At 32.8% G+C, this 26,374-nt stretch overlaps 1 protein-coding gene across 1 annotated transcript; it reads right to left on the reverse strand.

Annotated features, from left to right (window-relative positions):
- Positions 1-2,411: 2,411 nt before the first annotated feature.
- On the reverse strand, positions 2,412-25,168 carry LOC130902113 (protein artichoke). The gene is given in 11 exon segments (XM_057813950.1): positions 2,412-2,785; positions 2,845-3,185; positions 4,497-4,727; positions 5,681-6,160; positions 6,223-6,241; positions 6,276-6,368; positions 10,479-10,721; positions 16,589-17,338; positions 18,558-18,815; positions 21,026-22,623; positions 25,029-25,168. Coding segments are annotated over 11 exon segments (4,527 nt in total).
- Positions 25,169-26,374: the final 1,206 nt, after the last annotated feature.

Consider the following 26,374-nt stretch of genomic DNA (forward strand, 5'->3'; position numbering starts at 1 on the left):
CTATGTGTGATTCAGATTGGGGTAGCGAAAGACAATCAAGAAAAAGTGTGAGTGGATTTATAGCTTTTTATAACAAGAATCCCATAAATTGGTTTTCAAGGAAGCAAAATTGTGTGGCCTTTAGTTCAATGGAAGCAGAATATATTGCCGCAGCATTAGCTGCTCAGGAGATTGTGAATTTAAAAGGTCTTCTAAGTGATTTAGATATTTCCGTAGAAGTTATTTTGAAGTGTGATAATCTCAGTGCTATTGCTACAGTTAAAAATTTTCAAAATTCAAAAAGAGGAAAACACATTGACATTAAATATCAATTTGTAAAAGACTTATGTTTTTGAAATTGAGTATATTTGTTCTTCTGAAAATTGTGGTGACATGTTCACAAAATCTTTGTCAAAAGGAAAATTTGGTTTTCGTAACTTAACTAGCTGACCCGGCGAACTCTGTTCCGCCTTAAAGGCAATAAATAAGCCGATTTTCGAATTTATTAAGTTAATTTTTTTATTTTATCCGCTCCTAGCTCCTTTCCAACTCAACCCATTTAAGTGTTCAAAAACTCAAAAGAAAGAGGATGTTTCAACGAGTATTTTTAAACCAAAACGAAGCTTGTAGCTATATTAGAACCTGAGATATAGATCTTTGACTGTAGAAAAATTGCCAAAAACCTACAAAAATCCATAACTCCGCATTGAATGTCCGCGCCTAGCTCCTCTCCAACTCAACCGATTTAAGTGTTCAAAAACTCAAAACAAAGAATATATTTCAGCGAGTGTTTTTAAACCAAAACGAACTCTGTAGCTGTATTAGAACCTGAGATATAGATCTTTGAATGTAGAAAAATTGCCAAAAATCTACAAAAATCCATAACTCCGCATTGAATGTCCGCGCCTAGCTCCTCTCCAACTCAACCGATTTAAGTGTTCAAAAACTCAAAACAAAGAATATATTTCAGCGAGTGTTTTTAAACCAAAACGAACTCTGTAGCTGTATTAGAACCTGAGATATAGATCTTTGAATGTAGAAAAATTGCCAAAAACCTACAAAAATCCATAACTCCGCATTGAATGTCCGCGCCTAGCTCCTCTCCAACTCAACCGATTTAAGTGTTCAAAAACTCAAAACAAAGAATATATTTCAGCGAGTGTTTTTAAACCAAAACGAACTCTGTAGCTGTATTAGAACCTGAGATATAGATCTTTGAATGTAGAAAAATTGCCAAAAATCTACAAAAATCCATAACTCCGCATTGAATGTCCGCACCTAGCTCCTCTCCAACTCAACCGATTTAAGTGTTCAAAAACTCAAAAGAAAGAAAGTGTTTCAGCGAGTGTTCTTAAACCAAAACGAACTCTGTAGCTATATTAGAACCTGAGATATAGATCTTTGAATGTAGAAAAATTGCCAAAAATCTACAAAAATCCATAACTCCGCATTGAATGTCCGCGCCTAGCTCCTCTCCAACTCAACCGATTTAAGTGTTCAAAAACTCAAAAGAAAGAAGGTGTTTCAGCGAGTGTTCTTAAACCAAAACGAAGTCTCTATCTTGAATAGAACCTGAGATATTATGGATAGAACGTGTGTATGTGAAAAACTCCCATAAGTAATGTACAGGGGGAAATCGCATTTGAGTTTAACTTGAGAATGGTGAAAATTGGATGAAATCCGATGGTTGATGGCTGATCTGTGCATCAATACCTTTCATTGAAAAAAAAAATTAAGCAAATCAGTTGGGTAGAACGCCTGAACGGACTCGGAATGGAAATCATCAATTTTTTTAATATATAAGATTTTGGTAAATTAACAAAGGTTATAAGTTGTTATTTTAGAACTTTTTTGGCAATATAAATGTTTAGATTAGATGTATTAGATATAGATATTGGTATGTATTAGATAGTGCCCCTCTGTGTTCAGTTGTTGACAATTAATTTAAAAAAAATATAGAGTAGACGTCTTTGAGTTGTCAGAAAACAGCCGGCGTTTTATTACCAACATTGACCAACAACGCCAACAAATCCCTCGAGCATTTACACCAGATTTACTTCTTCGACTAGCATTCCAGTACGAGCCTGATTCAGAATATTACGCTCCTTTTAAAGTGGTTATTGGACAACTATATATTTGGCATATTTTCGCCCAATTAATAGTAAAAATATGAATAATTAATTTTGATGTCTAGACAGCTATCAAGAATTTAATTTCGTAGATATAATTTATATGGCAGAACAACGTTTGCCGGGTCAGCTAGTTTGCACCAAATCCGAAAAGATTTCAAAAACGTGACAGGTTTCTGAGCACCGCTTGGAAAGGTAACCGAATACTCATAAATAAAAGATTATAAAAATATAATTATATAAAGCTTTATTCAATTTATCACTACATAAAATCAACAAATATTTAGGTAACTATAAAATGCTTTAATTAATTATTAAATAAATAGAAAGTATTAACATAAACATCCTATTTGTTCTACCGCTTCCTGAATGTTTATTTTCCACGTGTTTCGACACATAAGGCTCCAAATTTTTCTTATTATAATTTTCAAAATACCAATCGCTGTTAATTTTGTCGTTTTCTTCAGTCGACGTTACAATAACTTCTTCCGATAATTGAGAACTACCCTCTAGGTGAAAATTCGGATTCCTCGTCTCCGCTATTTCCATCAAAGAAATTAAAGGACTAGTACCACCGTTTTCTCGAGGTGACGCTACTTTCGTTATTGTTGATCTAGATGTTGGTTTGAAATAGGGCTGTTGACCACCAGGAATCAATAAAGTCGAAAGAAAAGTTCCTACAATAAATAAATGAGGAAAATAATTGAGTATAGGTCAAGTTAAACTTGGTATATACCTAATGAAGAGTTGTTACCGGTTTCTTTTTTGTTTATTTCCGTTGTCGCCGGTAATACATCTTCAGTTTCTTCGATTTGTGTCTCCATACCTGATAATTCAGATTCTTTTACATTATCTTCTGTTATAATATCAGTTACTGTATTAGTATCCTCAGATATTTTGGTTTTATTTGGTTTCTCCATTGGTGATAATAGATGTGGTGTTGTTGATTCCAATTTTGGTTCAACTGTTGTTGAAACTGTAGATTCTGAAGAATAAGTAGCTTCAGTAGTAGTTGGAGTGCTAACGGTTGATGTTGACTCAACATTTTCAACAATCGGAGTAGTTTCAAGTGGGTATCTGAAAGTTAATATGATGTATATATTAAAATAAGTTTTAAAATCCTAATGTGAATCCGTCCGGTCATTTTATCCTGCCGATTTTCTTCATTTTTTTACTACACGGTATTTATGACTTGATTTGTCGTCAAGCATTCAAAGTCATTCAACCCACGCCCTCTTTAAGTTATAATTATTACATTAATCAATAAATCGTGTGACTGACTCACAGATGGCGCTGTTATTGTCAAATCCATATGACGTTTAGGAAGTACCAACTTTCTAAATGAACTAAATGAAGCTACTTTTTTTATTTTCAAAACAATGAGAAAAAAAATACTCTACAAGCTCAGCAATGGCCTCAAAATGATGGTGAACGTTCTGGTCGTCCAATTGAGGTTGTTATTCCAGAAAATATCAAAAAAACTCCACGAATTGGTTATATCTAATCGTAAATTGGAATTGTGTGATATAGCTGATGCCATAAAGATATGGCAGATAAACATTTGATCATGAGAAAGCTTCTTTCAAAGTGGGTGCCGCGTTTACTCACAGTCGATCAAAAACAACAACATGTTGATAATTCAGAGCAATGTTTACATATAATAAATCAGATTTTTGCATCGATATGTGACAATGGATCCATCATTTCACTCCGAAATCGAAACGATCATCATCTGAGTGAACTGCAGCCGGTGAACCAGGTCCGAAGCGTCCAGAGGTACAACAGTCATCTGGGAAGGTTATGGCTTCAGTATTTTGTTTACCGACTATCTCCAAAACGGAGAAACAATCAATAGCGAAAACTACATGGGTTGTTAGATCGTTAAAATGCAAAAATCAAGGACGTCGAACTGTTTCACTAAGACAATGAACCGATTCACAAACCGATGGCAACTATGGTGGTTATATTGAATGAATTACATTTCGAATTGCTTCCTCATCCACCGTATAGGTCAGATTTTGTTCCCAATGAGTATTCTTAGCGTTCACAGCGCCTGAAATACTCACGCCAAGAGATGAGTCGATGTGAGCGTTGAAAGAATTGCCAAAACTCAAAGCGACAAAGATTAGAACTATGAGAATCTATCTCATTATCTGATGTAACAGAACCTCTTCAATCATTTGCTTTATTCTTGCCATTTACTATTCACCCAAATGCTCAAAACGCTTCATAATCTATTACACTTTACGATTAAAACGTCTTGGATATAGTGGAACGGGAAAGACCGTGGTAATGACCATGAGTGTCGTGAGTGCTTATTGTGAATAGTCAGGAACAGCACGGGTATTCTCGTAAATACTAAAAAATTGGTATTATTTTAATACTTACTCTTTAAAGAAAGTGTGAGTTTCGCTTTTGTTGAATATTCGCACATTAGCTATAGTTTCTGAATTAGTTATGTTCATTTTGTCTCCAGTTACTCTATCATTATTTTTATTATTAGAAATTGAGGTAATATTTGATGAGATAACCAAAGAACTTCTGTTGGTAGTTAATTCTGACTCAAAATTTATCTTTGGGTGATAGCTTTCTTGAAGAGGTACGTCAGGTAAGTGGGAACTGAAAAATCGTTTAGAATATTTAACCAATCGTAATAAAACAAGTTTTGGAAGAAACTGAAAAGTATAAATAACTGTTGAGAGGTTATATTAATGGATAATGGAAATTCGAGGGCGGCTACTTAAGTTTTAAGATGAACGATGAACGAATTACCATCGATTGTTGCTTGGAATCTGGTGATGATGGTTCGCGGGAAATAAATCAAAAGCATTTGCCTGAAGAGGCTAAACGTAATAAAAATAATCGCTTTTAAAGTGGTTACAAGGAAATTATAACTTTAACTTTTGTTATTTAATCCGAATATCTCGAATTTACTCACTAAATTTGTTTTTATTGGTTAATTGTCCGTTATGATTGAGGTAACTTCAAAATATGTGATTTGAACGCATCAACCTCAACCTCTCCAGATGTAGAAAAATCATTAGGTTCCAAACAAAGACTACACGGCGGTTGGCCCATCAGTTTTTTAACCGTTCAAAAACGTTTTTGTTTGAACTTTTCGAACACCTCTGGTAAACAAAAAATACTGAGAATTGACTGATCTCCGGTGCATACACTAGATTGTTGTTTTTTAGTGCATAGATCTATGATTCGTCGCCTGTCACCATCTTACAGGCGTCTTTTGGAGCACTGCTTGAAGTTTGGTGCGAACATTTTTTATTGACAGCCAAATGTTCACGAAATATTGAATGTATGCGAGTGGAACTAATGCCCAAGCGTGCTACCACGTTTGATGGTGTTTCATTACCAAAATTCGAAGCGTTTGATTGATACACGTCGAAAGTCATACAATTTTTGCGATTTTTCCATTTTTCTAGTCTGTAAACAAAATGTCAAACTTCATTATAACAATGTCAGAATTGACATATTCATATCAGTGTTGCCATATTTCAAAACTTGAGTAGCGTCTCTCGTAAACATCTAATTTAAACGAAATTTGATGAATGTTTTACCTGGCATTCTTCTCTGCTATTGATACTTCAAAATGCTTATTATTATCAATTTGTGGCTGTTTTATATTAGTAGTAGTTGGTACTGTATCAGGAAACGTTAATCTAGGATCAGGTATGGGTTTAAACCCTCCAGATCCGGGTAAAATAGGTAGGAAACCTCCTTGAAGTTGAGGTCCAGGTTTTGGAAATTGTTGTAAAATACCCGGAGATTTTTTTACTAGTTTCGGCATAGGTTGTCTCTTCTCTTTTCTAGTGTTATTGAGGATTGCGGTTTTTCTTTGAGCCGGTCGATTTTTATCGTCTTTTTTCCCGAAAATATTCTTCAAAGCGGGAAGAGGTATACCGAAAAATGTAAATCCACTGGTGCTCGGGGAATCTGGGACTTTTAAGGGTATATCGGGCTTTTGTTTCGATTTGGAAGGAGCTGCATAAAATACGGGGATGTTACCTACAAACAAAAATTGTCTACAGTTTACAGTTCTTGCATTAAATGAGGAAGTACCTGTCGTGTTTTTATTAGATTGCTTTTCAGTTAAAGGGACTTTCTGTATTATTGTTGGGCTGTTATCTTTGAGCTTGTCGTTTATGTAATCACTTGAATTGAGAGGATAATCAATGTAATCATCGTAGAAATATTCGGATTCTTCTGGGCTGGGTGCTAGGTGATTTTTACCGTTTGGTGATACAGCTAAAAATTAAACGATAGCTTAAAGAAGAATTCTCAAATAGAAGCTTTTAGGACAGTAGTTTTGGCTTTGGAGTTTTAATAACAAAAAGCAAAAATTTCGAATGATTTTTGATTTTTCCAAATTTTCATATGATTTTGTATATTTTCTGTAGTTTTTTTGTTAATTCTGACTATATATTAATAAAAATTGAGTGATTTATAGTATATTTCATATTATTTTCCTATATTTTTCACCTTTTGATAATTGTACAAATTTTTTAGAACAAGTTTTAATAACAAATAGCGAAAATTTCTAATGATTTTTGATTTTTCCAAATTTACATATGATTTTGTCTATTTTCTGTAGTTTTTTTGTTAATTCTGACTATATATTAATAAAAATTGAGTGATTTATAGTATATTTCATACTATTTTCCTATATTTTTCACCTTTTGATAATTGTACAAATTTTTTAGAACAAGTTTTAATAACAAATAGCGAAAATTTCTAATGATTTTTGATTTTTCCAAATTTACATATGATTTTGTCTATTTTCTGTAGTTTTTTTGTTAATTCTGACTATATATTAATAAAAATTGAGTGATTTATAGTATATTTCATACTATTTTCCTATATTTTTCACCTTTTGATAATTGTACAAATTTTTTAGAACAAGTTTTAATAACAAATAGCGAAAATTTCTAATGATTTTTGATTTTTCCAAATTTACATATGATTTTGTCTATTTTCTGTAGTTTTTTTGTTAATTCTGACTATATATTAATAAAAATTGAGTGATTTATAGTATATTTCATATTATTTTCCTATATTTTTCACCTTTTGATAATTGTACAAATTTTTTAGAACAAGTTTTAATAACAAATAGCGAAAATTTCTAATGATTTTTGATTTTTCCAAATTTACATATGATTTTGTCTATTTTCTGTAGTTTTTTTGTTAATTCTGACTATATATTAATAAAAATTGAGTGATTTATAGTATATTTCATACTATTTTCCTATATTTTTCACCTTTTGATAATTGTACAAATTTTTTAGAACAAGTTTTAATAACAAATAGCGAAAATTTCTAATGATTTTTGATTTTTCCAAATTTACATATGATTTTGTCTATTTTCTGTAGTTTTTTTGTTAATTCTGACTATATATTAATAAAAATTGAGTGATTTATAGTATATTTCATACTATTTTCCTATATTTTTCACCTTTTGATAATTGTACAAATTTTTTAGAACAAGTTTTAATAACAAATAGCGAAAATTTCTAATGATTTTTGATTTTTCCAAATTTACATATGATTTTGTCTATTTTCTGTAGTTTTTTTGTTAATTCTGACTATATATTAATAAAAATTGAGTGATTTATAGTATATTTCATATTATTTTCCTATATTTTTCACCTTTTGATAATTGTACAAATTTTTTAGAACAAGTTTTAATAACAAATAGCGAAAATTTCTAATGATTTTTGATTTTTCCAAATTTACATATGATTTTGTCTATTTTCTGTAGTTTTTTTGTTAATTCTGATTATATATTAATAAAAATTGAGTGATTTATAGTATATTTCATATTATTTTCCTATATTTTTCACCTTTTAATAATTGTACAAGTATTTTAGAACAAGTTTTAATAACAAATAGCGAAAATTTCGAATGATTTTTGATTTTTCCAAATTTTCATATGATTTTGTATATTTTCTGTAGTTTTTTTGTTAATTCTGACTATATATTAATAAAAATTGAGTGATTTATAGTATATTTCATATTATTTTCCTATATTTTTCACCTTTTAATAATTGTACAAGTATTTTAGAACAAGTTTTAATAACAAATAGCGAAAATTTCGAATGATTTTTGATATTTCCAAATTTACATATGATTTTGTCTATTTTCTGTAGTTTTTTTGTTAATTCTGATTATATATTAATAAAAATTGAGTGATTTATAGTATATTTCATATTATTTTCCTATATTTTTCACCTTTTAATAATTGTACAAGTATTTTAGAACAAGTTTTAATAACAAATAGCGAAAATTTCGAATGATTTTTGATTTTTCCAAATTTTCATATGATTTTGTATATTTTCTGTAGTTTTTTTGTTAATTCTGACTATATATTAATAAAAATTGAGTGATTTATAGTATATTTCATATTATTTTCCTATATTTTTCACCTTTTAATAATTGTACAAGTATTTTAGAACAAGTTTTAATAACAAATAGCGAAAATTTCGAATGATTTTTGATATTTCCAAATTTACATATGATTTTGTCTATTTTCTGTAGTTTTTTTGTTAATTCTGATTATATATTAATAAAAATTGAGTGATTTATAGTATATTTCATATTATTTTCCTATATTTTTCACCTTTTAATAATTGTACAAGTATTTTAGAACAAGTTTTAATAACAAATAGCGAAAATTTCGAATGATTTTTGATATTTCCAAATTTACATATGATTTTGTCTATTTTCTGTAGTTTTTTTGTTAATTCTGATTATATATTAATAAAAATTGAGTGATTTATAGTATATTTCAAATTATTTTCCTATATTTTTCACCTTTTAATAATTGTACAAGTATTTTAGAACAAGTTTTAATAACAAATAGCGAAAATTTCGAATGATTTTTGATATTTCCAAATTTTCATATGATTTTGTATATTTTCTGTAGTTTTTTTGTTAATTCTGACTATATATTAATAAAAATTGAGTGATTTATAGTATATTTCATATTATTTTCCTATATTTTTCACCTTTTAATAATTGTACAAGTATTTTAGAACAAGTTTTAATAACAAATAGCGAAAATTTCGAATGATTTTTGATATTTCCAAATTTACATATGATTTTGTCTATTTTCTGTAGTTTTTTTGTTAATTCTGATTATATATTAATAAAAATTGAGTGATTTATAGTATATTTCATATTATTTTCCTATATTTTTCACCTTTTAATAATTGTACAAGTATTTTAGAACAAGTTTTAATAACAAATAGCGAAAATTTCGAATGATTTTTGATATTTCCAAATTTACATATGATTTTGTCTATTTTCTGTAGTTTTTTTGTTAATTCTGATTATATATTAATAAAAATTGAGTGATTTATAGTATATTTCAAATTATTTTCCTATATTTTTCACCTTTTAATAATTGTACAAGTATTTTAGAACAAGTTTTAATAACAAATAGCGAAAATTTCGAATGATTTTTGATATTTCCAAATTTTCATATGATTTTGTATATTTTCTGTAGTTTTTTTGTTAATTCTGACTATATATTAATAAAAATTGAGTGATTTATAGTATATTTCATATTATTTTCCTATATTTTTCACCTTTTAATAATTGTACAAGTATTTTAGAACAAGTTTTAATAACAAATAGCGAAAATTTCGAATGATTTTTGATATTTCCAAATTTACATATGATTTTGTCTATTTTCTGTAGTTTTTTTTGTTAATTCTGATTATATATTAATAAAAATTGAGTGATTTATAGTATATTTCAAATTATTTTCCTATATTTTTCACCTTTTAATAATTGTACAAGTATTTTAGAACAAGTTTTAATAACAAATAGCGAAAATTTCGAATGATTTTTGATATTTCCAAATTTTCATATGATTTTGTATATTTTCTGTAGTTTTTTTGTTAATTCTGACTATATATTAATAAAAATTGAGTGATTTATAGTATATTTCATATTATTTTCCTATATTTTTCACCTTTTAATAATTGTACAAGTATTTTAGAACAAGTTTTAATAACAAATAGCGAAAATTTCTAATGATTTTTGATTTTTCCAAATTTACATATGATTTTGTCTATTTTCTGTAGTTTTTTTGTTAATTTAGTTATATAAGATATTTCCAAATTTTCATATGTACCTTTGTGATTATCAGTTTATTTTTTTTCCAAAATAAACTTTATTTAAGTACATTTTTTTCTTTCCACTCGACTTTCCTCAGCTTGCGAATTATTTCTTTCATATCCAATTATTTCAAATCACGTAAATTAATCATTTTTTAATAATAAATATTCGGTTTCTTTTAATTACCTTAAAAAAACTACCATAACCAATAACCTACCACCTTTAAAGTATAATTACCTGAAAAATTACGCAGACTGGCATATTTAGAATACAATTCCTTATTTCCGAAAGCGGGTGCATTCAATAGTTCAGTTTCGCAACCCGAAAAAAAGGTTTCCCTTTGATCTAAAGGGCATTCATTAATTGAAAGAGGCATATCCTTCAATAGAGAACCATCAGCACATCTAGGACTATTTTGGAAGGATTCTCTAAGCCACGCTTTCAACCACAACATATCGCATGTACAGGACAAAGGATTATCTAAAATATATCAGTAAAAAGGAGGACTACGAACTTCAATTTAAATTGCTCCTGCGATATTTTTTTTCTTAAATGTTAGGACGTAACGTCCAAATCACTTATAAGGAATCTTATCACCCCCTAAGGGGGATGCACCCCCTCCAAAATACACGTCAAATTTGTCTTTTGAGGTAATTTCAGAATATCTCAGAAAATCATTGTATTATCAAAAAAAAAACTGTAGATTCAGAAAGGGCACGACATTTTAACAAAAAAAGGTCCTTACAACAATTTCGCCAAATGGTACCGCATTCCTGAAAAAAATTGTTGAAGGTAAGCGTTTTCGCGATCTGCATAGCGCGGAGAATAAAAATCCATAACTCCCGATAGAAATGTCCGATTGTGACGAATCTTACGTCATTTTGAAGATAAACATTTCAGCTTTTTATTGACATATTATTATCACTCATACGCAAAGTGAACGGTAGCAAAATTGCACCTTAAGCTCTCATTACACGACTATTTCTAACTGCGTGAAATAATACTCGAGATCACTGAAATCTTGTGTCTCTGTAGCGAGTAAAATTAAGAATTGAGGAGTACTTCATTATTAAATTCCATAGCATTTAGTCGGTACCAGTAATGCTGGTTTCAAATACGATTATTTTCGAAAATTCGCTTTTTTTGAGTTATAAAATATTGATAACTTCAAATGTTGATATCTCAGGTATAAGCGCACGTATTAACATGAATCAAAGTGGAATCTGGAGGGGAATATCTACTCTTTTTGAGAGAATTTACAAAAATGCGCTTACTTGCAGGGATTTTAAATAAAACTCAGTCAATCTTGTAGTACGTTTACTCGCATTGCATCTTATCAATAAAATCATTCCTTGGAGGAATAACGGCATTAAAGAACGGCGAATTCAATACACTCAAAAGAACTATTCGGCCTGGGAGGAACGCATTCAAATTCTTATACATGTACATTGTCGGCCGGGGACCTAGTCCGAGCGGCAGGTGGCGAGTCGCTGTATGTGTCGTGTCTGTGTGCGCGTTTGATTTAAACAAGTTTATCTGAATTTATTAGTGAAAACGATTCACGTAAGTGGACTATCAAAACTCAATAACGACATTTCTCGAGTTTTCATTGGTATTTATATATCTGAAACTACTATTTTTATCAATTTTGATTATATTCATTACGCAAGAGCGTAATATTAGATATCTCTAGAAAACACTAGACGTTTTATCGATTTGGGGAGGGAGGATATGTAACACCAAGGGGTTGACATCATTGCAAGGAATTGCAGTCATACGTTTAGTCCAAAACTGATAAATTGTAGTTTTTTTAGAGAATACCCCATAAAAATACGTTTTTTTCCTTTTTAGGAGGAGTAGCACCCCCTAAGATGGTGATAAGATTGTTGGTAAAGGGGTTAACATCATTGTGAGTAATTTCGTCCGATTTTTCACATTCATTTTCATTCATGTGTAAAGTCCAAAACTGATAAATTGCACTTTTTTAGAGAATACCCCTTAAAAATACGTTTTTTTCCTTTTTAGGAGGAGTAGCACCCCCTAAGATGGTGATAAGATTGTTGGTAAAGGAGTTAACATCATTGTGAGTAATTTCGTCCGATTTTTCACATTCATTTTCATTCATGTGTAAAGTCCAAAACTGATAAATTGCACTTTTTTAGAGAATACCCCATAAAAATACGTTTTTTTCCTTTTTAGGAGGAGTAGCACCCCCTAAGATGGTGATAAGATTGTTGGTAAAGGAGTTAACATCATTGTGAGTAATTTCGTCCGATTTTTCACATTCATTTTCATTCATGTGTAAAGTCCAAAACTGATAAATTGCACTTTTTTAGAGAATACCCCATAAAAATACGTTTTTTTCCTTTTTAGGAGGAGTAGCACCCCCTAAGATGGTGATAAGATTGTTGGTAAAGGAGTTAACATCATTGTGAGTAATTTCGTCCGATTTTTCACATTCATTTTCATTCATGTGTAAAGTCCAAAACTGATAAATTGCACTTTTTTAGAGAATACCCCATAAAAATACGTTTTTTTCCTTTTTAGGAGGAGTAGCACCCCCTAAGATGGTGATAAGATTGTTGGTAAAGGGGTTAACATCATTGTGAGTAATTTCGTCCGATTTTTCACATTCATTTTCATTCAAGTGTAAAGTCCAAAACTGATAAATTGCACTTTTTTAGAGAATACCCCTTAAAAATACGTTTTTTTCCTTTTTAGGAGGAGTAGCACCCCCTAAGATGGTGATAAGATTGTTGGTAAAGGGGTTAACATCATTGTGAGTAATTTCGTCCGATTTTTCACATTCATTTTCATTCATGTGTATAGTCCAAAACTGATAAATTGCACTTTTTTAAAGAATACCCCATAAAAATACGTTTTTTTCCTTTTTAGGAGGAGTAGCACCCCCTAAGATGGTGATAAGATTGTTGGTAAAGGGGTTAACATCATTGTGAGTAATTTCGTCCGATTTTTCACATTCATTTTCATTCATGTGTATAGTCCAAAACTGATAAATTGCACTTTTTTAAAGAATACCCCATAAAAATACGTTTTTTTCCTTTTTAGGAGGAGTAGCACCCCCTAAGATGGTGATAAGATTGTTGGTAAAGGGGTTAACATCATTGTGAGTAATTTCGTCCGATTTTTCACATTCATTTTCATTCATGTGTATAGTCCAAAACTGATAAATTGCACTTTTTTAAAGAATACCCCATAAAAATACGTTTTTTTCCTTTTTAGGAGGAGTAGCACCCCCTAAGATGGTGATAAGATTGTTGGTAAAGGGGTTAACATCATTGTGAGTAATTTCGTCCGATTTTTCACATTCATTTTCATTCATGTGTATAGTCCAAAACTGATAAATTGCACTTTTTTAAAGAATACCCCATAAAAATACGTTTTTTTCCTTTTTAGGAGGAGTAGCACCCCCTAAGATGGTGATAAGATTGTTGGTAAAGGGGTTAACATCATTGTGAGTAATTTCGTCCGATTTTTCACATTCATTTTCATTCATGTGTATAGTCCAAAACTGATAAATTGCACTTTTTTAAAGAATACCCCATAAAAATACGTTTTTTTCCTTTTTAGGAGGAGTAGCACCCCCTAAGATGGTGATAAGATTGTTGGTAAAGGGGTTAACATCATTGTGAGTAATTTCGTCCGATTTTTCACATTCATTTTCATTCATGTGTATAGTCCAAAACTGATAAATTGCACTTTTTTAAAGAATACCCCATAAAAATACGTTTTTTTCCTTTTTAGGAGGAGTAGCACCCCCTAAGATGGTGATAAGATTGTTGGTAAAGGGGTTAACATCATTGTGAGTAATTTCGTCCGATTTTTCACATTCATTTTCATTCAAGTGTAAAGTCCAAAACTGATAAATTGCACTTTTTTAGAGAATACCCCTTAAAAATACGTTTTTTCCTTTTTAGGAGGAGTAGCACCCCCTAAGATGGTGATAAGATTGTTGGTAAAGGGGTTAACATCATTGTGAGTAATTTCGTCCGATTTTTCACATTCATTTTCATTCATGTGTATAGTCCAAAACTGATAAATTGCACTTTTTTAAAGAATACCCCATAAAAATACGTTTTTTTTCCTTTTTAGGAGGAGTAGCACCCCCTAAGATGGTGATAAGATTGTTGGTAAAGGGGTTAACATCATTGTGAGTAATTTCGTCCGATTTTTCACATTCATTTTCATTCATGTGTATAGTCCAAAACTGATAAATTGCACTTTTTTAAAGAATACCCCATAAAAATACGTTTTTTTCCTTTTTAGGAGGAGTAGCACCCCCTAAGATGGTGATAAGATTGTTGGTAAAGGGGTTAACATCATTGTGAGTAATTTCGTCCGATTTTTCACATTCATTTTCATTCATGTGTATAGTCCAAAACTGATAAATTGCACTTTTTTAAAGAATACCCCATAAAAATACGTTTTTTTCCTTTTTAGGAGGAGTAGCACCCCCTAAGATGGTGATAAGATTGTTGGTAAAGGGGTTAACATCATTGTGAGTAATTTCGTCCGATTTTTCACATTCATTTTCATTCATGTGTATAGTCCAAAACTGATAAATTGCACTTTTTTAAAGAATACCCCATAAAAATACGTTTTTTTCCTTTTTAGGAGGAGTAGCACCCCCTAAGATGGTGATAAGATTGTTGGTAAAGGGGTTAACATCATTGTGAGTAATTTCGTCCGATTTTTCACATTCATTTTCATTCATGTGTATAGTCCAAAACTGATAAATTGCACTTTTTTAAAGAATACCCCATAAAAATACGTTTTTTTCCTTTTTAGGAGGAGTAGCACCCCCTAAGATGGTGATAAGATTGTTGGTAAAGGGGTTAACATCATTGTGAGTAATTTCGTCCGATTTTTCACATTCATTTTCATTCATGTGTATAGTCCAAAACTGATAAATTGCACTTTTTTAAAGAATACCCCATAAAAATACGTTTTTTTCCTTTTTAGGAGGAGTAGCACCCCCTAAGATGGTGATAAGATTGTTGGTAAAGGGGTTAACATCATTGTGAGTAATTTCGTCCGATTTTTCACATTCATTTTCATTCATGTGTATAGTCCAAAACTGATAAATTGCACTTTTTTAAAGAATACCCCATAAAAATACGTTTTTTTCCTTTTTAGGAGGAGTAGCACCCCCTAAGATGGTGATAAGATTGTTGGTAAAGGGGTTAACATCATTGTGAGTAATTTCGTCCGATTTTTCACATTCATTTTCATTCATGTGTAAAGTCCAAAACTGATAAATTGCACTTTTTTAGAGAATACCCCTTAAAAATACGTTTTTCCCATTTTAGGAGGAGTAGCATCCCCTAAGATGGTGATAAGATTGTTGGTAAAGGGGTTAATATCGTTGCAAGGAATTTCGTCCAATTTTTCACATTCATTTTCATTCATGTGTAAAGTCCAAAACTGATAAATTGCACTTTTTTAGAGAATACCCTAGAAAAATACGTTTTTTTCCTTTTCAGGGGTGGTAGTACCCCCTAAACGGGTAATAAGATTGTTGATAATGATTCAACACACTGTGACGACCACAAAGCAAATAAAAATTCGTAGGAGCAATTTAAGTTGAACTTGCTCAATTTACTGGCCTATATTAAGAGTTAAAAGTTTTTGCCCACCCAATGTTGGGATTCTCTGTAACTTCGACAAATAATCCTCGTCTATTTTGTTCCATTCGTGTTAGAGGATATTCCAAATTGTCCTGCAACAACTTGGGATCATTGTCATGCTGGAAGATAAATTTTCTGCCGATGGCGCTGATACTTAATAAATGTTCTTTTAAAATTTTTTATATCCTTCAATTTTTTCCATGCCTCCAGTCGCCTTTTCCTCCAAAACATCCCCAAACCATCACTGAGTCTCTACCGTGTTTACAGTCGAGATTACACATGGATCTAACATTAGGTCTTCCTTCAAATTACGCACAAACACTCTTAGACTCAAAAGCTTCGACTTATCATTCCATAAAACTCTTTCCCACTTTTCATTATTCCAATTTTCATGTTCTTTAGGCTACTGCAACGTCTTCACTGCCACTTTTCCAAGAAACTTCTCTCAATCTCGTTTTAAATGTAGTAGTACTCAAAGGCAGATCATTAGATTCATTACTGATCCATACAGTACGTTTATCTTTTATGCCTAGACTATAAAGACTAATTAACGCACCAGTTTCAACCGGTAGTGCCTTGGTTTCATCCGAATTTGCGAGATCAAAACAAAAAAGTATAAATCACAGCAAGTTGTTGCGTCTCACAGGACTAAACTACAATCATAAACACCAATATAAATATAAAAGAATGGAAACTCACCTTCAACGTTTAACTGTGCAGTATTTTCCCTCAATCTCTCTACAGCTACTTCCGGGAAAACGACCAGCTTATTATTTCTAAGATCTAAAAGTTTGAGCCTTGGCATATTTCCAAAAACGTCTTCTTCCACTTCGCATATATGATTATTGTGTAACCTCAACTCGACTAGCCATTCCAGTTGACTCAAACTCGAACTCATCCTTGTTATTTTATTGAAACTCAAGTCTAACAGCTCCAATGATCTCACGCTTCGCAAACCAACATCTTCGATGTTCTCTATCCTATTTCGACTCAAATTTAAGGTAAGCAGCTGAGGTACGACATGAAAAGCGTGATCGTTGATTAATGTTATACTATTTTCTTGCAATTCCACAGTTTGTAAACTCAACAACGTATTAAAAGTATATCTAGGAACTTCTTCTATATTATTCATTTGTAGTTTCACCAATTTCAATACCGGTAACATCTTCATGAAATTCGGCTCAATTAATACGACATCGTTTTGGTCTAAAAACACGGTTTTTAGATGTTTCAAGTTCACGAAAGAATTTCCTTCTAAAATTTGAATGAAATTTTTCGTTAATTTCATTTCTTTTATATGCTTCAAACTAGAAACAATCGTAGAGTTGATAGTTTTCAATCTGTTGTTACTCAAATCTAACATCTTGAGTTTTTCTAGTCCAAATAATGCTTGAGGGAATTGAACAAGCAGATTATTGGATAGATCCAAGTCTTCTAGATCCAACGTCGCTGGAAAATAACAAATTTTTATTCAAATGTTAACACCAGGAAACAAAAATGATATAAGATGATAAAATACGAAGGAGGTTGTTTGGAATTCCGATCCAAGCACATGCTAGGTGTCATCAGTTTGGCTAAAGAAAACAAAATGAAAATCGAGTTTTGACCATGAGGAAATCCACAAAATAATGTGCTTATAGAGAGAATTCAAGAAAAAAGGATGCCCGAAGTTTCAGGGGGGCAGATGCAAATTCTAATCCTGCTCTGGTTGCTCTAAAATGAAGCAGGAGATGTCAAACATTCAAAAACCAAAGAGTAAGGCGATGAAGAAGTGAAAAGTGAAGTAATAGGAAGGGATATGGAAAACGGTAACAACGAAGCTAAATGGGGAATTGAAACGAATATAATCACTGATAGAGACCATGCCAGAATGTCCAGGAAAGGAGGAAAGAACAAATAATGTAGATTGGTGGTAGAAAAGAAGCAAACGCAGAATGCCGAAGCAAATGAAGGAGAAACTAGAAGCAACAGAAGAAAATTATCGAGGAAAGAAACAAGAAATCTTTAACTGGAGGTAAGAAGAGGCCGAGGTAAAAATCAGAGAGCAGTAGGACACTGTAGAGATAAAGATGGAGCAATCATAGGAGACCAGTACTAGAGATTAAAGGATAAATCCGCGGATGGTTGAGAAGAAAGACATTCCATCATCCCCTGTCATTTTGACAGGTCCTCATCGTGGGAAATTCTGGAGGTTTTATGTTTTTGTTGAGGTTAGGCTGTTGGCTATACACTATTGTCTTGTCTTCTTGGTCTTAATGTTTCCGCTGCTTCGGGTAAACCCTTTCCAGCCTTATTCGGCAAGAAAAGATCTAATCCGAGTGGTCCTTCCTCTTCTTTACATCTGCCTACGATGTATAACCGTGTCGGGGGTGTCCTCTTGGTATAGGATCTATGTTTTTGGTTTTTTTTTTGGAGGGTTTTTTTTCTGTTTTGTGTTTTACGTATTAGTCATCACCATACTGCACTTGGAGTATCCATTTTCTTCACTGACGCTGCTCGGAGTTAGTGAAGCATACCATGATAAAAAACTGATGTCCGAGGTAATCCGATACCTGAGCTTTGGCGTCAAACCGTCACGTAGAGACGAAAGAACGATACAGAAGGAATAGAAAATATTGAAGTAATAACAGAAAAAGGTAATAAAAAAAGAAGAATTATACTTATTTACCTTGTAAACTTTCTCGAAATATTTCAGCTAAATGATTATAACTCGCATTCAATTTTTTCAAAAGTTTAGTTTCACTAAATAAACCAGGTCCGATAATAGTTAATTGGTTATTAGATATATCCAAAATTTTCAATTCTTGAGTCGATTGTAAAGCCCGGGGATGTATTTCTGAAATCCTATTACCACTCAAATCTAATATTTCTAATTGATTCAATCCGACCAACGAATTTTCATCCAAGTTTATTAAAAAGTTGTATCCTAATAAACAAAAACGAATTATTTTGTAATTTCTTGTTTAAAAACAATAACTTTTCATAAAATGACAATTTTTATCACTATCTATTAACCAGATAAATCCATTCGAAATCTTTAACCCTTCAACTCAATTCAGATTAACGATTATTTCGATATTATCATTGATTCACGTGGAGGGGCGTGAATATTCTAGAACATATCGGCGGACATCTTGTAAATGTTTAAACGATTCGAATATACATCTACTACTATAAACCTTTTCAGCGACACAAAAAAAACTACTCAGAGGTGAATAAAGATTTGTTTACAATAACGAGAGATACTGCATTCGTAACAGCCTATTGCTGGCTTCGTTTCGTTATTTTATAACCATACCTCGTACATTAAACGTAACACAAGATATTCAAGTTCGAAGCTTTTATAACAAAATGATTTAATGAATTTTGTTTAGTTATAGTCCCAGAGCTGGATACAAAAAACAAACGTCGCTTCTTAAGGTCAGCATAGGTCGGATATGAAACTGGTAGCCGGTTTTCCCGAACGAAAAAATTGGCTGGAAAATCTCGTTATGGCGCGCGTGAAACCTTTGGTAACATGGGACTTAAGCCTCAAGAAACTTATCTATTAGGTTTTTGGGATCTCAACTAAGAGCAGTGTTATAGTGCAAGAAGTTTTGCTTAATGGAAAAGCCGCCGCCAACAACGCAAAAAAAATTCATTTACTACGCCAATTATCAATTGATTTTCATCAAATTTTTCTTAAAACTTCTCGCAATAGTTATACTTTTTGATAAAGTTGCTCAGTATTGAGTAACAGCTCGTGGTGCCCCAAGAAACTGCTCTTAGTTGAGACCCCAAAAACCTAATAAAAAAATTTCACGCGCGAGTTTTCCGGCACTTTCGATCACTTCTTACGAGGGTTTTCCGGCCTGCAAAACCTCTTGCGCTATTACACCGCTCTTATTTGAGGTTTAAACCCCACGTTACCAAAGGTTTCACGCGCGCCCGTTATGAGGTTTTTCAGCCAATCTTTTCGTTCGGTAAAACCGGCTGGCAGTTTTATATCCGACCTGTGCTGACCTTAAGAAGTGACGTTTGGTGATGTACTAAGCTGGGGCCGCCAGTTTACAACCTTATCGACCTTGTTTTTTGTAACCAGCTCTCAATCTGTTATATCCAACGCATTTATGTTCGAGGTGCATAAAAAATTAGGCAATTACGCCGTATCAATCCAAAATTGCTAATAAGAATTTGAGGTTTCTCCAGGTGCGGTTGGTTTTAAAGCAAAATTCACCTACTGGGTCAAATTTCCTTCTTGTGTTAATTAGAGTGGAGGAAAGGATGCAGCATCATAGCTTCCTATGGGCAATTTGAGTTTTGCAATGTTTTGTTGAACAAATCATGTAGTTGATGTCCTCTATTTTCGATACATTGGATACACCGATTTCGAGTGGTGTCCATGATTCTTCAAAACATTTTGTTACATCATGTTGACATCACGAGATGTCAAAAAACCCCATAGAAAAAGATAATTATGGGATAGATCGGAAGATCCACCAATTCCAACTCATCAAGCCGTGGGAAAAAGAAATCCTGTAGGATGTTTACGTACCAAACAGATAAAAACTAACCAAAAATTGCACACTATAATCTAACTTTAGATGAATGAAAGGCTTTTCATGTAATTCGATCAGTATCAACTCATTAGCAATAGCGTCCTCATTAACTACATCCAGATGAACCACACGCGCGTTCTTTCAAGGATCGTAGTCACGTTTTGACAGTTTCTACTTAATCGCCATTTAACGTGGATGGAAATTTGTGTTTTCCTAAGAAATTTTCTTCACAGAACAATTGGGGAATCCAAGACCAACTCCGTGGTTATCGCAGCATTACCTCAATAACCTCAGGTGATTAAATGGATCGATGGACTTAAGTTGTTAGTTGTCTAAACGTTGTAAACAATAGATTTCCTTTCTAAAACATGTGCCAACGCTGTTAAATCGAAGCGCTGGATTGAAGAAAACAGACCTCAACGGCCAGCAAAAGTTATCCACCTTTAACTATTTAATTTTATATACGAAGGCTATTCAGAAATAATGAACGTCTCCATCTATGGCTCAAATTTTTTCGTAACTACGTAAAAAAGTTGAATCTCGATTGTATTTTAGAAACTTTCTAAATACCCCTCGTATCAATAGGACGTAAACTTACTCAAATGGAGCTTCTTCAACCGTACGAGTGCTTTAAACTGATCATCTCCAAGTGTCTGTAACTTATTTCCGCTCAACTCCAATAACCTCAACGACGGTAATTGTAAATCTTCAAAAGAAATTTGGGAAATTTCGTTTTCCCCCAAATATAGCTTTTCGATATTCCTAGGCAAACCATGTACTAATACTTTTAAATTATTTCGACTAACGTCTAGTTCGTATAACTGAGTCAAATGCCTAAATGTTACAGGATGAAGAATCTTCAAGTAGTTGTAAGAAATATTAACATGTTCTAATAAAGGTGTAGATAAAAACGCTTCCGGATTTACGAAGTTTAAACCGTTTCTACTTAAATCCGCTCTTCTTAAAGACCCTATTTTCGCAAGAAACCTAGGATCTAATGTTCTCAAATGATTACTACACAATTGTAAACTTTTCAAAGCAGGTAAATTCCAAAATGGTGCTCTACTATTATCAATAAGAGAATTATTGGTTAATACAAGATCCCTTAGAGCCGGCATGCCTATAAACGCTTCTTTATCCACCGAACGTAACCTGTTGTATCCCAAATTGAACTGTTCTAAAGTCGTATGCCCCATTAATGACCCGAAAGGTATCACATCTAATTTATTATAACTCACATCCAAGTAGATAAGCTTCGGAAGATCTTCTAAAATAGTACGAAGCTGTATCACGTCATTAATATCGTTATATTGAAGGTTAATTTCTTCTACAAAGTTCGGTTGGTAAAAACTTTGACGTTGAACTCTTTGCAACATATTTTTACTAATATCTAAAGTGCGTAAAGATGGTAATCTATGAAAAGCACCTTTCCTAATTTCTCTTATAACATTATTAGATAAATAAATACTTTTCAAAGATTTAATATCCACGAATGTAGCTTCGTCTAATACGTTAAAATTGTTATAATCTAATCTAATAATTTCTAAATTCGTTAATTCCCTGCTACTTCTGCCTATCATACCTGCGTCGTTAAATTTATTACCTACAAGTGACAGTTCTTTCAAACTTGGTAATCTACTAAACGCTCTAGGATGTATCCAGTTCAAGCCGCAAAAAGTTATATTAACAACATCCAATTTTGGTAAATTTTCAAATAAATTCGCTTCTAATCTAGTCAATTTAGGACTAAATTGCAAATGAAATTTTTCTAAAGCTCGATTATCTTTAAAATTAGAAGGCGATAAATCTGTTAACGAAATAGATTCTATCTGTATATACTTCAGTTGTGGTAATCCTGAAAATATCGGTAATCTTTTCAACAATTTCGATCTTATCGTTACAGCTTTCAGATTCTTTAAATGAGCCAAACACATGTGGGGTAAGCTACTGAGCTTCGGTTCGACTATGAACAGTTCCATTAGATTGGATTCTAAATCCGCCAACCAATCGGTTGGGACTCGTTCCAACGCGTTATGACGTAACATCAGACGTAATATTTTTAAGGGGGAGAAAGTACGACCCGGTAACGAAGGCAAATAATTGTTTTCTAATATTAGTTCGTCTATCGGCGTGATTATGTAGGTCGCTATAGCTTTTAGGCTCTCTAAGACGTTGGGTAAACTGCTGTGTGAGCACCTGAAAAATTACAAAACTTATAACTCATATTAATAGCAACTACGAGCCTTGTCTTAGTGAATAAAGACATTAATAGCGACTACGAGCCTTGTCTTAGTGAATAAAGACATTAATAGCAACTACGAGCCTTGTCTTAGTGAATAAAGGCATTAATAGCAATTACGAGCCTTGTCTTAGTAAATCCAAGGCATTAATAGCAACTGCGAGCCTTGTCTTAGTGAATAAAGGCATTAATAGCAATTACGAGCCTTGTCTTAGTAAACCCAAGGCATTAATAGCAACTGCGAGCCTTGTCTTAATGAATAAAGGCATTAATAGCAATTACGAGCCTTGTCTTATCAAACCCAAGGCATTAATAGCAACTGCGAGCCTTGTCTTAATTAATAAAGGCATTAATAGCAATTACGAGGCTTGTATTAGTAAATCCAAGGCATTAATAGCAACTGCGAGCCTTGTCTTAGTGAATAAAGGCATTAATAGCAATTACGAGCCTTGTCTTAGTAAACCCAAGGCATTAATAGCAACTGCGAGCCTTGTCTCAGTGAATAAAGGCATTAATAGCAATTACGAGGCTTGTATTAGTAAATCCAAAGCATTAATAACAACTGCGAGCCTTGTATTAGTAAATCCAAGGCATTAATAGCAACTGCGAGCCTTGTGTTAGTAATTCCAAGGCATTAATAGCAACTGCGATCCTTGTCTTAGTGAATAAAGGCATTAATAGCAATTACGAGCCTTGTCTTAGTAAATCCAAGGCATTAATAGCAACTGCGAGCCTTGTCTTAGTGAATAAAGGCATTAATAGCAATTACGAGCCTTGTCTTAGTAAACCCAAGGCATTAATAGCAACTGCGAGCCTTGTCTTAATGAATAAAGGCATTAATAGCAATTACGAGCCTTGTCTTATCAAACCCAAGGCATTAATAGCAACTGCGAGCCTTGTCTTAATTAATAAAGGCATTAATAGCAATTACGAGGCTTGTATTAGTAAATCCAAGGCATTAATAGCAACTGCGAGCCTTGTCTTAGTGAATAAAGGCATTAATAGCAATTACGAGCCTTGTCTTAGTAAACCCAAGGCATTAATAGCAACTGCGAGCCTTGTCTCAGTGAATAAAGGCATTAATAGCAATTACGAGCCTTGTCTTAGTAATTCCAAGGCATTAATAGCAACTGCGATCCTTATCTTAGTGAATAAAGGCATTAATAGCAATTACGAGCCTTGTCTTAGTAAACCCAAGGCATTAATAGCAACTGCGAGCCTTGTCTTAGTGAATAAAGGCATTAATAGCAATTACGAGCCTTGTCTTAGTAAATCCAAGGCATTAATAGCAACTGCGAGCCTTGTCTTAGTGAATAAAGGCATTAATAGCAATTACGAGCCTTGTCTTAGTAAACCCAAGGCATTAATAGCAACTGCGAGCCTTGTCTTAATGAATAAAGGCATTAATAGCAATTACGAGCCTTGTCTTATCAAACCCAAGGCATTAATAGCAACTGCGAGCCTTGTCTTAATTAATAAAGGCATTAATAGCAATTACGAGGCTTGTATTAGTAAATCCAAGGCATTAATAGCAACTGCGAGCCTTGTCTTAGTGAATAAAGGCATTAATAGCAATTACGAGCCTTGTCTTAGTAAACCCAAGGCATTAATAGCAACTGCGAGCCTTGTCTCAGTGAATAAAGGCATTAATAGCAATTACGAGGCTTGTATTAGTAAATCCAAAGCATTAATAACAACTGCGAGCCTTGTATTAGTAAATCCAAGGCATTAATAGCAACTGCGAGCCTTGTGTTAGTAATTCCAAGGCATTAATAGCAACTGCGATCCTTATCTTAGTGAATAAAGGCATTAATAGCAATTACGAGCCTTGTCTTAGTAAACCCAAGGCATTAATAGCAACTACGAGCCTTGTCTTAGTTAATAAAAGTATTAATAGCAACTACGAGCCTTGTCTTAGTGAATAAAGGTATTAATAGCAACTACGAGCCTTGTCTTATTGAATAAAGGCATTAATAGCAACTACGAGGCTTGTATTAGTAAATCCAAGGCATTAATAGCAACTGCGAGCCTTGTATTAGTAAATCCAAGGCATTAATAGCAACTGCGAGCCTTGTCTTAGTGAATGAAGGCATTAATAGCAATTACGAGCCTTGTCTTAGTAAACCCAAGGCATCAATAGCAACTGCGAGCCTTGTATTAGTAAATCCAAGGCATCAATAGCAACTGCGAGCCTTGTCTTAGTAAATCCAAGGCATAAATAGCAACTGCGAGCCTTGTCTTAGTGAATTGATGCAATGCAAAAATATATATATTATGTATGGCCGAAAGAAGGTAGATCAACTTGTTAACCGAGTTTTAATGCCATTTCCATATGATACAATGAAATTTGTGTTTCATTTACCAAATTTGGTATTTCCTCCCTTTGATAAGACATCGGCAAGGTAAGATATCTTCCTGCGGAGGACACTGTATTTCTACTGCACATATTTCTCGTACTATAAATATAATGAACGATGCTTTAACTATTAGTCCAAACTGCATATTGAAAACATTATAAACAGAATCTTGAACTTCCAATTAATCAACTGAACAGCTGATGAACATAATGTTTCGGGCATGTTTTGTCTAACAATTTGGAACCAATGCACCTGAAAACAAGAAAAAATTACAATTATTGTTTCGCAGAAATCTTGCAGGAAACTTTTAACCAAAGTCGTAGAAGTGAAGGCTGGTATTGAAACAAAAAATGGAGCTTTTAAGGTAGTAACTACCTTCAAGTACCTTGGGAATTCCATAAGCAACAATGAAAGGTAATGGTTTGGACATCTTCAACATTTGGAAAACTCCAGACTCCAGTAGGCCAAGACCCACAAAGGGTTCTTCCTGTGTTATAGCAAATTGAATAGAGAAGACAGAGTGACAGAGTGAATGAATGATTGCTTGATTAGTTTGATTAGAATCATGAGTACCACAATAAGTGTAGATACAACAATACAATCTCCCCAACTAATATAAAAGTTGAAGGAAAAATCTTCATTGAATATAATCTCTGAGGTAGCTTGGCTGATCTTCTTGAGGTCGTTCTTCTTAGGTTACAGGGATTTGGTACCCTGGACGAACAAAGTTGATTAATGTATCGCTTCAGCACACGTCCAGCATCCAGTTTCACCTTGTAATGCGTGAACCAAAGAACTCAGCTACAACGCCAAATTGCCAACAGCATCCAGCATCCTTCCTAGGTAGGATTCGGTTGGAGAAACTCCAGACGCAGTAGAGGTGGATCTATAACGGAACACAACATTCCTGACCTTCTCGTAAGCAATAGTTTTTCTTCAGACATCGCCTTCAGCTTATGCTTGATCGTTTGGACGCTTCCTACTCTGTTCACCTTCAGTCTCTGAAGACGATAACTTGGTTATCGAAACGCGCATCAGACATTGTAATTGTGAGTGTTGGTGTAGTGGTGGTCTAAACAGTGTATTCAACAGATAGCTTGATTAGAAGTGCCATAATAACTTTTTTTTCCTCTTCCATTTTCATGTCAATTTTCTTTATGGTTTCTTCTATGAATCTCGTTTATGTTTTTCTTCAAACATTTTGAATATTTTAGTAAATTTGTGGTGATTTTATTCTTTATATTCGCTGTCAAGTTGGGAGTTTTAATAAAGTATCCAATCACCAATGCGAATTTATTATTTTTTCAATAAATTTATTTGTTGCTGAAACTTTTTTTATTGTTCTAGCAAT

Source organism: Diorhabda carinulata, chromosome X (assembly GCF_026250575.1).
Source record: "Diorhabda carinulata isolate Delta chromosome X, icDioCari1.1, whole genome shotgun sequence".
NCBI classification, from domain to species: domain Eukaryota; kingdom Metazoa; phylum Arthropoda; class Insecta; order Coleoptera; family Chrysomelidae; genus Diorhabda; species Diorhabda carinulata.